The sequence below is a fragment of the Elephantulus edwardii genome, unplaced genomic scaffold, assembly GCF_000299155.1.
Source record: "Elephantulus edwardii isolate Elephantulus edwardi_28Jun2011 unplaced genomic scaffold, EleEdw1.0 scaffold00003, whole genome shotgun sequence".
NCBI lineage: Eukaryota > Metazoa > Chordata > Mammalia > Macroscelidea > Macroscelididae > Elephantulus > Elephantulus edwardii.
Genome location: NW_006399753.1, coordinates 10,645,188 through 10,660,363, shown reverse-complemented (window position 1 = coordinate 10,660,363; position 15,176 = coordinate 10,645,188). Strand labels below are relative to the sequence as shown.

General features: G+C 48.8%; 1 protein-coding gene across 2 annotated transcripts in view; it reads right to left on the bottom strand.

Annotated features, from left to right (window-relative positions):
- Positions 1-11,928: 11,928 nt before the first annotated feature.
- The window catches only part of ADCY8 (adenylate cyclase 8 (brain)), a 225,251-nt gene continuing 222,003 nt past the window's right edge, over positions 11,929-15,176 (bottom strand). Inside the window, exon 18 of one of the 2 annotated variants that reach the window (XM_006879284.1) lies at positions 11,929-12,503. In XM_006879284.1, the coding sequence (XP_006879346.1) occupies positions 12,016-12,503 (488 nt within the window). In that variant the 3' untranslated portion in view covers positions 11,929-12,015. The remainder of the gene's footprint in view (positions 12,504-15,176) is intronic. The other variant, XM_006879285.1, reaches the window with a different exon arrangement.

The following is a 15,176-nucleotide window of genomic DNA, read 5'->3' as shown; positions in this document are numbered from 1 at the left end:
TCACAGGGACCCTATGAGCAACAGCTCACAACCCTGCTCTATCCTGAGTCAATCTGTCTCTGACACACCTATCCCGTTACCTTAGTCAATGTGTCAATCCGTCTTCTGCACTGACTCTCCACCCTTCCAAGTATGATACCTTTTTCCAAGGCCTCCCAGCCTCTGTCAAAGGGCCAGCCAGCTAAACTGTAAGACTCACGAGGCCAGAGACTTTGCTCTGTTCTGTCCCATGTCCAGTGTTAATGCCCAAAACAAGTCAGGTTGGCCAATTTTTGCCTTGAGAGTGAATTAGAAGAGAGAGTGGCAAGGGTTTTGTTGTTGTTGTTGTTGTTTTTTTCCTCCAACCCAATATTAAGTTAATGAGGTTGGGTATGGACTTGTTTTTGTATTCTAATTCAATCCTAGTTAATTCTACTGCCCATTTTAAAATCCCGGGCTTCCAGTGCGTGTTCCCAGAGAAGACCACTAGATGGTAGCAAAGGAAAGTAGTTCCCTGAAGAGTAGCCTGTAGCCACAGCGCGGAGAGCTGAACAGGACAGGAGCAGGCCAGGCACTGGGGCTGAGAGGTACAGAGGCTAGCAGGCCATTGATGCAGACAGATCCCTTCAGATCAAGCCAGAGACATCCTCACAGGATGTGCCATCCCTCTCTGAAAGGACAGCACCAGGTGGCGCACTGATGAAGCACTATGAGGAGGATTAGCAGTTGAGCACCAAAAAAGCCCTGGAATGCATTAGTGGCTAGTGCACTACTTCTGGGGCTGAGAGGTCGACGGTTCAAATCCTATAACCACTGTAAATATTTATAGCTTTGGACAGCTGATGGTGGGGGGCCATGTGTCGGAATTGATTGGCTCGCATTGGGGCTTTTTTCTTTTTTAAAGACATTGGAAAGGCCCTGGTGGTACAGGGGGTAAGTGCTCGACTATTAACCAAAAGGTCCACTGTTCTCTGCAGGAGAAAGCAGCCAGGGTGTGGGGGAGGTCCTTGAGGGGTATTAAACCTTGCACTCCACGACTGACCTACAGGTTAATGGTTTGAACCCAGTGACCCCAAGTTATAGCAGTTCTGACACACGGGTGACATGAGCTGGAATGGATTGTACAGTAACAAGTTTGGGGTTTTCTTTGTGGTTTTAGATTTTTCTATTTAAGTCTTTGTTTGATTTGGAGTCATTTTGTGTATGGCATGAAGTATGGATTCTGATTAATTTTTCTAGAGTTAGCCGATTCTGCCAGTGCCATTTAAAGGGACCGTCCCTTTTCCTGGTCCAGAAAGTGCTGGGCTGTTATCTAAAAGGCCCGCTCTTCTCTCAAACAGTACCACTTTGTGAGAGGACATCTCTTAGTTCAAAGACAAAGGAATGTAGACTTAGAGGATATCAATGGTTATTTGGCATAAATCTGCTCTTAGGGGCCTCTCCAGAGTACTGAGAAGCAACAGTATCAGTCTAGAGACTAAGGTGTATCTGATCTAAGCCATGGTCTTTGTAAGTACCTGCTATGCATTAGAGAACTGGACAATGGCTGAGGATGATAGAAGAAGAATTGATGCCTCTGAGTTGTGGTGCTGGAGAAGAATCTTGAACGTACCATGGACTGCCAAGAAAACAAACAGGTCTGTCTTGGAGAGAGTGAAACTGAGTTTCCCCTTGAAGGCTAGGATTTTGAAGCTCCGCCCCACATATTTTGGGCACATGGCTAGAAGGGACTGCTCATTAGAGAAGGACATCATGTTCAGAAAGGTGGAGGGAAAACAGAGGAGAGGAAGACCCCAGATGAGATGGATTGATACAGTAACTGGAGCAAGGAGGTTAGGTGTGTCTGTTCAGTGAGACTGTCTCAGGACAGGGCAGATTTCAGAGCTGTTTTACATAGGGGGGCTATGAGTCACAGGCACATAACAACATAACATAACAACATAACGTAACACAGCATAACATAACAACAACCATTCATCAAGACAGTGTTCTGTGAGTAACATCTGAGGTCTTAAAAGATTGTGAGCAACACCTAAGATAGTGAAAGAATTGAAAAGCTTTGTTTTCAAAAAGAAAAAAAATTAAGAAATTAATTTAACATTAATGGTTTTATGTCTCTATTTCCTGACTTGATAAGATGTGTTGTGTGCTTCTCCTAACTCGAATATTTCAGGCAGGCTGGTCCTGCATCCTGTGAGTTCCCAGGAGGTAGGATGTTGAGGAAGGAAGGAAGGAAGGAAGGAAGGAGTGGTGAATCAGTTCTTTTACTTCATGTCTGTGACCTCCAAAGCATTTCCTCTGCTGCACTGACCACGCATTTGTTCCAAGCGTTACTGGTTTGGTTTTTGTCCTGCTTCCCGGAGATGCTACAAGATCAGTAAGAATAAGAACCAGGCTGCTCTTCCTCAGCAACATCCCTTCAGGCCCTTGACCCCAGAGTGATCAGAGGTGTTGGAAGGAGTGAGTTAGACAAGAAGCTGCTAAGACCAGCTCTGGGTAAAGGTCCTTAACACACTTGGTGACTCACGTACAGGACAGCAGTTTGCGCTCACACCCAAGATAAGGTGGAGTGACTCAGTGACTGGAGAAATGGGATTAGGTCTCTTGGAAATAAGATTGGCTAAAGATAGGACAGATATCACAGGTGAGTTGATGGCACGTAACAACAACAACCACACGGGTGGGAAGCTCAGTCGGGGAGGAGCCCAGGACTCAGCAATTTTCCAGGCTCTGGAGTGCCTGGCAGGTGGAGGCCGCCTTTCTTCTGGACCCAGGTGGCTCCCAGTCCAGCGAGATCCTTCTGACTTCTATCCCTCTCTCTTCTTGGTTTCTTTCCCTGTGCTTCTAATCTCACCTCAAGCCTATTACCTGCCATTTTGGTCTGCAAAGATGGTTCCAGTCCTCCCACTGGCATCCCCTCCATCTGAGCTGCCTGTGATTGGTGGACTCCCTTCTCTGATCCCCCCTCCTCTCTCCCTCTCATCGGGGGTCCTATAGCAAGGGGCTCCCAGGCACTGACTTCTGGAAAAAGGCAAATGATCCCCCCCGACCCCCACACCTTTGCCCCAGGCCTCCCTGTTTCTCTAGGTCCTTCTCCTCCTTCCCATCCCAGGTTTAGCTTTGCGTCAGCTTTGAGTGGCACATCCAGACCCCCTCTTGTTTGCAGCTAATGACATTTACTATGCAGGATTTGGAGACGCGCCAAGCATCCCCATGCTGGTCTTTGGGCCCAGCCTGTGGGGAAACCATGGAGAAAATAAATTACCAATAGAAAGCCAGGAAGAAAGGGAGCGGGGTGGGGGCAGGGAGAGATGGTGGGTGGAGGGCTCCAGGCTGTGGGATCTTCAAGAAACAAAGGAAATCAACAGCTGAAGAAAAGTCAAGGTGAACAGATCCCTGGGGCCATTTTGGAAATTTTCTCCCAAGGGGGTCCGTTTTTGCTCAGCTGTAGAAGAGTGGGTCTGGACACAGGACCTCAAAGGCTCAGGCTGGGGGAGTGGTTCCTGCTGCTCCTGCCCTGGACATCCCCTTTCAAGATTTTGCATCCATTTGCCCTCCGGCTGATGACAGTCTGCAGTGTGTGGAGAAGCACATGTCTGTCCCTCCCACATTCCCTTTGGAACAGAAGAGGGGCTGCTACACCAGCAGTCAGAATATTCACTCTCTAAGGTTTACCTGTTGGCAAAGTTACCACAGGGCCCCTGGGTAGGGCAGAGGGCTAACGCCATCAGCTCCTAAGGAGAGTCCACCCAGCGAAAGGGAAAACCAGCCTGCAGTAAAGGAGTGTAGGACACAACCAGGGCCACCTAAGTGTCACCTCCTTCATAATCAAGTCCCTGCTTTCTTCTTCCATGTTCTCTTCCTCTCTGTGCACATTCGGGAAACTGAGTCAGAACTGCCCCTCTGTAACTTGACCCTTGGCTATTTCTTTCTTTTCAGCACTCTGCTGCTTCCAAGGTTTCACTGCAGAGAGAAACAGAAGTAGACTCCACTTGAACTGACCATTCAAAATGCTCTTGACAACTCACCTGAGCCCTGGATGGAGGTCCAGGGCTGACAGGGGTCAAAGGCTCCTGGCTCAGCTCTTAAGTAGGACATGGATTCCCCTTGATTTCCTTGAGGGGAAGCAAAGCTTGAAAGGATGGAATTGGGGGCTCCTGGGTCCTTGGTCTTGAAAACATCAGGTCTGACTGTTACCCCATCAACTTGACCATGACATCTGCTCAAGAAGAGTGCAGAGCATTGTATTGTAAACCGTCCATGTGCAATCCGGTCTCATTTAGCTGATGGTGAGTCACAGACAACGAACTCTTTCTTCTCCAAGCGCAGTGAAGATGTGGAGGTTAGCGTGGTGGCGATGCAGGTGGTGGGAGGCCAGCCCGGGCACGGGGCTGCTGGAAGTCATCTCGCCCTCTCCCCAGGTCTCCTCTGAAATCATGGAGATGCCAGGAACTGCTCTTCCTTGAACCCCACGCAGCTCTGGCTGGTCTTCTCCACACAGGCCTGTGTTAGAAGATTTTGAAAGTGGAGGAAAAGGCATTATTCCGCAGAGGCAGGTGCAGGCACTTCTGTGGACAGCAGTGAGTCATGGCGGTCGGGTGAGCCTCGAGGACCAAATCCACGGGGTCTTCAGGGTGAGCCCCCTTATCCACTCCCCCGGCCCCGTCCCGCTCTCCAGAGATGTGGGCTCCAGGCACAGGTCTAGATCCAAGTTCTAGCTTCACGCCTCCCTGGTGGATTGAACAATTGGAGATTTCATGTCCAAGTTCACACAATGGAGCTCATATTCCACCCCTTCCTGGTGTTTCCTTGGAATGATAGTTACGCAAAGGACCTGGCGCAGAGTTTGGCAAACAGCCGGTCTTGGACAAATATCATCTCCTTTCTCATCCCCACTGTGCTCCAGAAGTTTCTGACTGGGGAGAGAATGGAAGGGGCCAAGGGGCTGCTGACAGGGTGGTGGGCTGCCCTTTGGTTCTTACTCAGGACAGGTGAGAGTGGATGAAAAGAAGCACCCATTATTGGGAGTCAGGACTAAGGAAGCCTGGGGTTGTATATGAGTGTTTCTCCACTGTTACCACAGGACGTCAGGTACAAAGCTCCTTCCTAGCCTCCTCCAAGTTGTCCCGTTAAAGGAATTGATGCCTTTACATTATAACATTGTTAAAGCACATTGAGTATACCATGGACTACATAAAGAACAAGGACGTCTGTCTTGGAAGTGCAGCTAGAATATTCTGAAGACGTGAGGATGGTGAAACACTCTCATCTACTTTGAAAATGTGATCAGAAAGGATAGAGTGAAGGGTGCGTGCGAAAGAGGATGACCCTCAACAGTGGTGGGCACACGAGGCTGGTACAGATGAGAGGGTTTCCGTCTGTTGTCCGGGGTGTCGCTGTGAGTCACAGCCAGCTCTGCAGCACCTGACAACAACAGTGTCTGCCCTGGCTGACTTCACACTGAGCAAAGGGCACACAGCACGTTCAGGCAGAGCTGAAAGGGTCCTTGGATGAGGAGGGTTGCTGACTACTACTTCTTCCTCTTCCTCCTCTTTCACTTTTCTTTCTAATTTGACTAGCAGTTCAATATACTAGCAGGGCTCCTTTCTGGCTGCTGAACCCTGGCCAGACCGCTCCTGCTCTTTGCACCTTTCCCTGACATGTAAACTGGGGACCACATATGAGCTTTAACACTAAAATCCTCTTGAAGACATAGGTTTATTCATTTTCATGAGCCTCCAACCTGAAACCAAGCTCAGTGCTTACAAGTCCATTCTGACTCTTAGTAACCCCGAGGACAAAATACAACTTCCCCACAGGGGTTCCAAGGCTATGAGTCTTTTCAGTGCCAGCTACGACATCTTCCTCCTGAGGCTGGTGGGTTCAAATCACTGACCTTCCAGTTAGCAGCTGAGCACTTTTACCACTGCACCACCAGGCATCCCTGCATGCACTCCCGAGCCCTGTAAAAGAAAAGTATGACCTTTCAGAGTTGGAGCATATCCAAAATAATTTTGTAAATGGCCTTTGCAAGCGCTGTAAGGCATCAAAACTGTCCATTCTCATTGCACGAGAGTTATGGTAACATCAGAGCAGGGGCCATCGTCTGAAAAGCCGGTCTTTGAGATGATTTTTTTCCAGAGAAGACACTTCCTGAGTCAAGGTCTAGGTCCGTTAGAGGTAAGGTGGGCACCTGGAGCCCCATCACTCCCGCTGTCCGCCTGACCAGTGGTAGCACCTCCCCGGGGCGGGAGAGGGCTGGACGGCGCTGGAACAGCGGCTGATGTGTGATCAATAACTCACTCAGTCACAGGGCGTTACCCTGAAGGGCAGCCTGCTCCCTGGCGAGGCCTCAATATAACATTGGGTCCAGTTGTTTGGAGCTGCGGCTAATGAGACAGCAGCATTCACCTGGAAATTCTGGTTGGCCTGAGGCTGTCAGAGATGGAAATGTGTTTTTAGCACCCTCTTCCCTTACTGCATCAAAAGGGCAGGGTGGCCTTCTATCTGGGTCAAACTCTCACTGTCATAGTCTGAACTGACCTCTAGCTAATCTTCCTGTGGGATTCCAAGGCTCTCACATGGGAGAGGATTGCTCATCTTTCTCCAAGTTGCTGCTGGTGAAGGATTCAAACTATCCGAGGGGCACAGCCTTTGGTTGGCAGTTTATTTCTCCATGGATTATTTATTATTCCCCAGAACTCCATAATCCAGGCCAGCAGCTCTGCAGACACCTTGAGGAAATTCTCTCTCTGCCCACAAGGGGGAGCGCCACTGCAAGCTGTTCTGTCCCCTTCCTGGGTGGTCCAGCCTCTCCCCCGTCCCCCCCCCCCCCAGGGCTGTACCTGCAAGGGGCAGGGGACCCTTGTGACTTAGGGAACATGCAGCACCCAGTGAAGCAAACCCACCAGAGTGCTAAACCCGGAGCCACTGGACTTGTCTACATAATTTATCGTCTCTTAATTATAATTTTGTTGTTGCTGTTACTTGTTGCTTGTTTGTGTACTGTTGAGTTGGAACCGACACTCTGGTGGTTTTTCAGAGGCAGTTAATCGCACTGGAGAAGGTTGTCCATCCTTTTATTGCAGAGTAGCTGGTGGATTTGAACCACATGCCTTTGGAATTGCAGCACCGTTTCTTACCACTAGGCCATCAGAACACAATTATCAGTTCACAAGATTAAAATTATATATACTCATAAAGGAAAATATTGCAAAAGAACCTACAAGTGAAGCCTTTTCTCCTTCTGTCCTTTCAAGGAGGATGGTCAATCTCTTTGGGGATGGAACTTTATAAACATTTGTCATTACTATCTGTTGTTGTTGTTGTTAAGTGCTGTTGAGTCATAGGTGACTCACAGCGACCCTATGAATGAAAGACCTGAACACTTGTATATCTTTGGTCATTTCTCCATGTTCATAGGGTTTCCAGAGGCAAGCCATTTTAGAAGTGGATGCCACTCCTGCTTCCAAGCTTGTTTTTATCCGGGAGCTCCACCAAACACTGTCCACCATGGGTAACCATTCTCACATTTGACACATCAGTGTCTCAGTGTTCAGCATCACAGCAACCACGAGTTACCTCTGTACAGCAATGCACAGACCAGTGCTACACCACTTAGAAGAATGTTTGGGGGGCAAAAAAACACACACCCACAAATACACACCCAAAAACCCTAAAGGCAAAGACAAATTATAAACGTTTACTTTTTCTACCAAGATCTCTGGGTGTTCTAGTAACAACAGCAAGTGTTTGTGGAGTGTGTCCCTCACACCGCATAGGAAGGAACCTGGAAAGGCTTTAAACACACTGGTACCTTTAGTCACTGTTTGAATTGTGTCTCGTTGGAATATGTGCCAACTCGGTGAGGCCATGATTCTCAGTCTTATGCAGTTACGACCTGGTGTCATTGTCCTGTGGTAAACCGTCGCCTCTGTTAGTGTTAGTGAGGGAAGGCGGGAGGGAATGAGGAAGGAGGATTGGCAGCGATGTTACTTAGGTGGAGTGCCGTCCACAGCATTAGGCTACACCTCGAGTCCATATTATCTGAGATGTAAAAGAGTAAACAATTTGCACTGGGCAAGTACGCTGTCCAGGAGCTCTGTACAATTGTAAAGAGCAAGGATATTACTTTGAAAACTATACTTGGCCCAAGTCATGGTGTTTTGATAGCTGCGTGCACATGTATAGGTAACCAATGAATAAGGAAGACTGAAGAAGAATCGATGCCCTTGAATCGTGGTGTTGGCGGAGAGTGTTGACTATGCCATGGACTGCCAAAAGAACAAATAAATCTGCCTTGGGAGAAATGTTAACGGGGTCCTCCTTAGAGGCAAGGAGGGTGAAATTGGGTCTCACATACTTTGGGCAATTTATTAGGAGGGGCTTGTCCTTGGAAAGAGATAACATACTTCAAAAGGCAGAGGTTTCAGTGAAGGAGAGAAAGACTCTTAGGATGGATCAACACAGGGATTGCAACAATGGGCTGGCACATGGCAGAGGGCATGAGGACGATACAGGATGGGTCAAGCTTTCTGTCTATTCTTCATGAGGTTGCTCTGAGTTGTAGTTGACTTGACAAGTAATAATAGTCCTTGGAAAAACCACATCATTCTGGGAAAGGCAGAGGGTCAGGGAAAGAAAGCAAGACCCTCGACGAGATGGATTGACGCAGTGACTGAAGCAACGGGCATGAACAGGACAGAGACGACGAGGATGGCACAGGGTAGGGTGACGTTCAGGTCTCTTGTTCAAAGGTCACTACAAGTTCTAATTGACTTAACAGCGTCTAACAACAACAATCTTAACAAGACATGCCAGGCCAAGAGATGCTAGACAGGGCTTCCTTCCAAGCTGTGAGTCCACACAGAGCAAGGACAGGAGCTGAACTTGGCCTTCCAGCCTCCAAGATCGTGAGAGAATACATTTCCATGTTAAAGCCATCACTTACGCTATTTCTGTTCTAGAAGTCCTACATAACTAAGACACCTGCTATCCTCATGGCAACCTGATGAAGTGTGCGAGGTGACGTTGCCATGTCCCTAATTCCAAAATGCAGAAAGCTCTAACACTTCGTGCAATGTGCTTTAGAATTGATTTAGGGGCCAGACACAGCCTGAAACAGAATCTATTTAGAAAGACTTCTGTTATAAAACGAAATGTGAATATTCATGTTTTGCTACAAAATTATTATTAACATGTCTGATTAGTGAGTTTTACTTCATACATCCTTGGAATATTTTTTTATCTTCTGACATCTTTCTCAAGTCTGAAACTCAGGATCTTAAATCACAGCAGATCCTTTATTCTAATAGTTCACTGCTGCCTCCCCATCCCCCCGACGTGTGGATGAAGCAGTTTGAGACCATGAAAAGGTGGCCCGGGGCTGTCCCAGTGACGGCTGTTTCAGATTTCACTTGTTCCCTCCACAGCCTACAGCCCTCAGGAAAGGGTCTGCTCAGGTTCTTAACAGACATTTAATGAGTATCAGTCACTCATCACAAGTGTATACAGTGGTGCTTAACAGCAGGGCTCTGGGGCTGGACCACTGGGCTTCCTGACAGGGGGATGTTAGGTAAGCTATCCTATGACTTGGTTTCCTCCTCTGTACAATGCAGAAGATAACATTGTATTTCCTTTTACCTGAGACCAGCTGCATGCGACAGCTTTGAATTCTTACTGATTTCACACTCATATTGATGCCTTTGACTGCTGTTCTCATGAAGAATATTGACTACCCCATGAACTGCCAAAAGCATGGACAAATCGATCTTGGAGGAGTGCATACAGGATACTCCTTAGAAGCGAGGCTGATGAGACCTTTTTCTCACCCACTCAGGGTGTATGACAGGAGGGACCAGTCCAACCCTCAGCGGGATGTGTGTGTGGCCTGGGCTCAAAGCTGTCATGGCGAGGATGGCAGGGGGGGCAGACAGAGCTTGGTCTGAGGCTCACAGGATCTCTGGAGTCAGAAATGACTCGATGCCAGAACTCCAGATGTTTTGGAAGGAGAAGAGCTTCCCAGCTGGGGTAAGTGAGACACTTCTGACCTGTAACGTGACCCACTGACTTCATGGCACAGTGAACAGAGAGACAGAAGCACATTAACCTCAGGCCTTGGGTGAAAGCTGCAGACAGACACCCTTGTCTGCTCTCCATGAAGGCTGTCCTTGTCTCCTGGGTGACTGTCCATTAGCCATGCAGGTGGATGGCCAGGCCACCTTGCACCTGGAAGAGTGCCCAGTGCTCCTGACCTTGAGTTAAGGTCAAGAACAGAGGAAAAAAAACACATATAAGTCCCTGCTCTGAGCTGCTTTTTCTCTGCGCACTGTGACCTCGGAGTTTGCACTGGGTATTTCAAAGCTGGGCCAACAGCAGCTCCTGGGGTCCTGGGAGGCAAAATGTCACAAGCAGAGAGGCTGGAATGCCTGGCCAGAATGCTGTGATGACTTCTTTCTGAGCTGGACCAGGTTCTTAGAAACCACTTGGCATTTGAAATCCTCTTAGTAAGTGAACTGGACAGATCACAGAGCAGGTAAACAGAAAACAGTCCTAATGCCAATAAGACTTTTCCTTCGCTGCTCTTACTGGAACAGGAATTCACGCCAGTGAATCATGAAATGATGAATGAAACAGACTCTTCTGGAGGCAGGCACTTAGTTTGGGGGGCGGGATAAAGGCTGAGGAGGCTGGAGCACAGGCCTGATGCCCATAGGGTGGGGTTCTTGGCGACCTGTTGGGAGATTCTTCTGCATCATTTGCCCCCTCAATTTCATGAAGCCTCCAACATGCCAGGTGGATGCCACCTCAGGGCCTTTTGCAGGTGCTGCTGCCTCTGCAGGGATCACTCTTCCCCTGGTCCCTTGGGGTTACCTCACTCTCACTGTTTAGGTCTCATCTTTAAAGATACTTCCTTGGTGAGCTCTGGTGGCCTAGTGGCAAGACGCTGCACTGCAATCCCAGAGGTGAACAGTTCAAATCCACCAGATGCTCTACTGTAGAATGAGGGACAGTGTCTCCTCCTGTACCAGTCATATTTGATTTGACAGTAATATATAAAAATTTATATATATATTACTTCCTCATAGACACCTTAGCTGGTGACTCCCATTATCTCAGCCTTCCTGTCCTCAAATTCAAACCATTTTGTCCCTGTTGTCTTACGGCATCTTTACCGGTCTGAAAGCATACAATTTATACACTGGTTTATACACTTATTATCTGTCCTCTCACACACCGAATGTTGACTATGAGGGCAAGCCCTTTGCCAGGGCCCTGGAGTCAAGGGAGTTGGTGTTGTTGTTATTGTTGGCTCTGCCTCAGTTCCCTGCCTGGTTCTGCACCATCTCAGTGCCTGCTCTGCACAAGCCCAGGGCTCCAGTGACCACATCAGTCCATCTCTCTGAGGGGCTTCCCATCCGCTGCTGACCCTCCACCTTCCCAAGCATGAAAACGGTAGGTGCTTACTAACAACTAGTCACGTGATCACATGAGTGGAGCCAGTGTTGAGAGCAGCGCATGGGGTTGGCATGGAAAGGGCTGCACAGAGGCTCTGGCACTTGACAAGCGCTCTATGAATGGCATTTTTTATTGATCACCCATCCATCAGTATAGGGTCTCTCTCCCCGACTCTGTCATACTCACTTGTAAACGTCCCCGCTGGTCACTCACTTACCCCTTCACTGTGGTGGAGCTGGGACTGACGCACAGCTGACCCTAAAGCAGATTTTCAGAGGCTGTAAACAGTGTGGGAGGTGAATGCCCATCTTTCACCTGAGGAGCTGCTGGTGGATTTGAACTTCTGGACTTTGCATTGGCAGTGCAACTCCTTATCACTGAGCCACCAGAGAAAACCAGGGGTGAGCAGCACATGTGTTTTAATTGGAGTGAACCACAACATTCATGTCTTTGTCCCAAGACAACCATCCAGAGACTAAGAAAACCATCCTCGTTCTAAAAAAAATTAAACCTTTTTATTAGTATATTTATTTTATATATAAAAGAAATACAAAAAAAAGGAACACAAAGAAAACGCTTTTATGGCAAGTCGGCTTTGTCGGGGCCTTCGGCCTGGGCACCCGGCTCGGGCCCGCCGGGGGTCAGCAAAGTCCGCCGGTTGTAATGGGCCTTCATGATGCCCGTGGTGGTGGTCTCGGCCAGCAGCTGCTTCTGCCTCTGTCGGTTGAGGGACTGCACCAGCCCCAGGACCACGGCGGCCAGCGAGTACTGGCCGGGCAGCCTCCTCGGGGGCAGGGTCAGCGGGTTGGGCTGCTCTCTTCCCAGGAGAAAGTACGTTTTGATCTTCCCCTCCTGCTCGCTGATGCCCTTCACATAGATCTCCCCCCGGTAGTCGAAGGCAAAGCCCTGGTCCTTCAGGATGAGATAGGTCTCCTCGGGGACTTGGATTCTGCCGCTGACCCCTGTGCTGTCCATCCGGCTGGCCAGGTTCACCGTTTTGCCCCAAATGTCGTACTGGGGTTTCTTGGCGCCGATAACGCCAGCCACCACGGAGCCGTGACTGATGCCTGTGAGTAAAGCAGAGGAGGCGGGGTAAGAGGGAGAGGAGGGACCTTGTCAGGGCCAGTGGTCAGTGAGGATGTGGTCGGCAGGCCCAGGGTCAAATCCTGCCTTGGTCACTTACTACACATATTCGCTGGGTAAGTTACATATACTCTTTAGACCTCACTTTTCTCATGTGTTGTTGTTATTTGTTGTCAAGAAGGAGCAGACGCACAGCTGATCATCTAGTGTGTTTTCAGAGGCTGTAAATCACACAGGAGGGATCTCTGGTGGTGCAGTGGGAAGGAGTTGCCACGTCAACTCAAAGGCAAGTGGTTTGAACCCACCAGGTGCCCTGCAGCAGAAAGATGGGTGAGCTCTTCCTATGTGATTTGCAGCCTCTGAAAACTAGCTGGCCCTGACTTGAGGGAACACATCAACGACAAATGATAAAGGAGAGGATTTCCCACCTTTCTTCTGAGGAGGTGGATTCAAACCACCTGCCTTTGGGACGGCAGCACAATTCCTTACCCACAGGTCGCCAGAGCTCTTCTTCCCCATTTACAAAGTGAAAATAGGAAACCAAACAAATTCCACTGTCGCCCAGTCCATTCCAACTCACAGTGACCTTCTATCAGGCTTCGAGGGCTGAGAGTCTTCAAGGGAGGGGACTGCCTGCCTTTCTCCTTCAGGTTACAGTTTCAGCCAAAGTTTCTGGTCTCCACACCTACAATAAGGGAGCTCTGGTGGCCTGGTGGTAAGGAGTGACACTGCCCACCCAAAGGCAGGCAGTTCAAATCCACCAGCAGTTCCATGGGAGAAAGATGGGCAATTTCCTCCTTCCGAAAACTCACTGGAGGGTGAGCTCTAGTCAGTTCCGACTCGACACCATACAACAGCAACAACACAGACCACCTTATAGATTTAGGGACGAACTCCTTAAAATAAGTCTGTTTCATAAGTACTTACATATACTACACACACATCCATATATGTATATTATATACACACATATATATATGATAAAATGTACAAATGTATTAAAAACAAAGCATCAATCTATACATTTGATCTCTATCTACTTACCTACCTACCAATCCATCCATCTTTCTTTTTGGTAGTACAGTGTTTGAAGCACTATGTTGCTGATCAAAAGTGGTGCAAATGTACCAGCCACTTGGTGCGAGAAAGATGTGGCTGTCTACTCCTATAAAGAGTTCTAGAGTCAGAAATCCCATGGGGCTGTCTATTCATCCCTACAAGGTCACTACAGGTCAAAACTGAGAAGGTGACAAGGAGCAGTTACCTACTTCAATGCCTACAGACCTGGAGCCTAGGGCTCCATGCCATGGACTTCCCTCCCACTGGTTCTGTTCTCTGGAGGATGCTGACGGATAAAACAATTATGTGGAGGTTAGCAGGGGAGGCAAAACCAGAAAGCTCCATTTACACATGAGAGAAAGGGGACTCAGGACGTAAAGGACATGCTAGATGTCAGATACCCATTTAGGGAAGACCCACAATGCAGCCTGAGATGCCCATCCAGCAGGGACATGAGCCGCCTGTCCTCGCCATAAATGGTAGATGCCAACAGAGCAGCCTGTCACACTGGTCAGCTGTGATTCTGGCTACAGCTCCAGAGTTCATTGAGAACACTCCTTTGTTCAGGGCCGAAGTTCAACTGCAGCGTCATTAAGTTCAGACAAGACACATAGAACCAATTGCAAGATGTGGGAACAGGCCCTGAGTTGTCTGTAGATCAAAACACATAGACTATAACATCATTTATTCCTATGGACAATGGCGTGGGCCACTCCTTAGCTCTGACAAGCCCCACGCGGGGTTATCTCCAGACTGTTTTCTGAAAGCACTTAGGAAGAACCAAATATAAAAATAAATGCACGACGGCTGGTGGATGACTGAAATGTGCCCTGTGTGAAAGGCGCTCTGGAAGGCACTCCCGCGGCTAGCGTGCTCTGAGTCTCAGAGTGAGGAGTGACCACTGGGCTGTGTGCTCCTGGGTCAGTCACTGCCCTTCTCCGGGACTGAGTTCAGACAAGTGCAGCATGTAAACCAGCACACGGCATTGTAGATGGTTTCCTTCTCCCAGTGAGAAAGGATTATGAGCCTCGTTATGACTGATGCCATGCTGTTGCTCTGCAGAGGGTGTCTCTCAGTAGAAGGGGGCACGAACTGTGTGCCCAGTGACCAGCTCAGGGGCCACTGTCTGCCTGTCCCGGAAGATGTTGTCTGTGTCTGATGTTCTCAGGATGCCAGTCTGGTTTCTGCCTTAGGCATTACGAGAACTTGAGAGGAATATGCTGGCTACCAGTCAGGTGACAAGTTAGAATGAAAGGTTTGTTTACTCAGCTACCCTAGTAACTGTCATCAGATGGGGCAGCAAAAGTAAGTTGGAAGAGAGGGTAACTGTGGCCGAGGGCTTGTATTTTTGCACACAGGTTCCTCCCATGCCACCCTGCCCTCTATTCCCCACGTCATGGGTGGTGAAAATGCTCAGAAAGGCTTAGACTGACCCGGACCCCTGGCCCTGCCCTTGCTTTCTACCACATTTTGAAGAAAAGCTCTCTTGGTTTAATTACTGGGGCATTGTTGGGGCATCTGATGGAGTGGTGGCTGCTGGCTCCACAAGTCTGTGGTTCCGTGTTGCAGTGTCATGTTGGTGGTCTACATGGTCATGG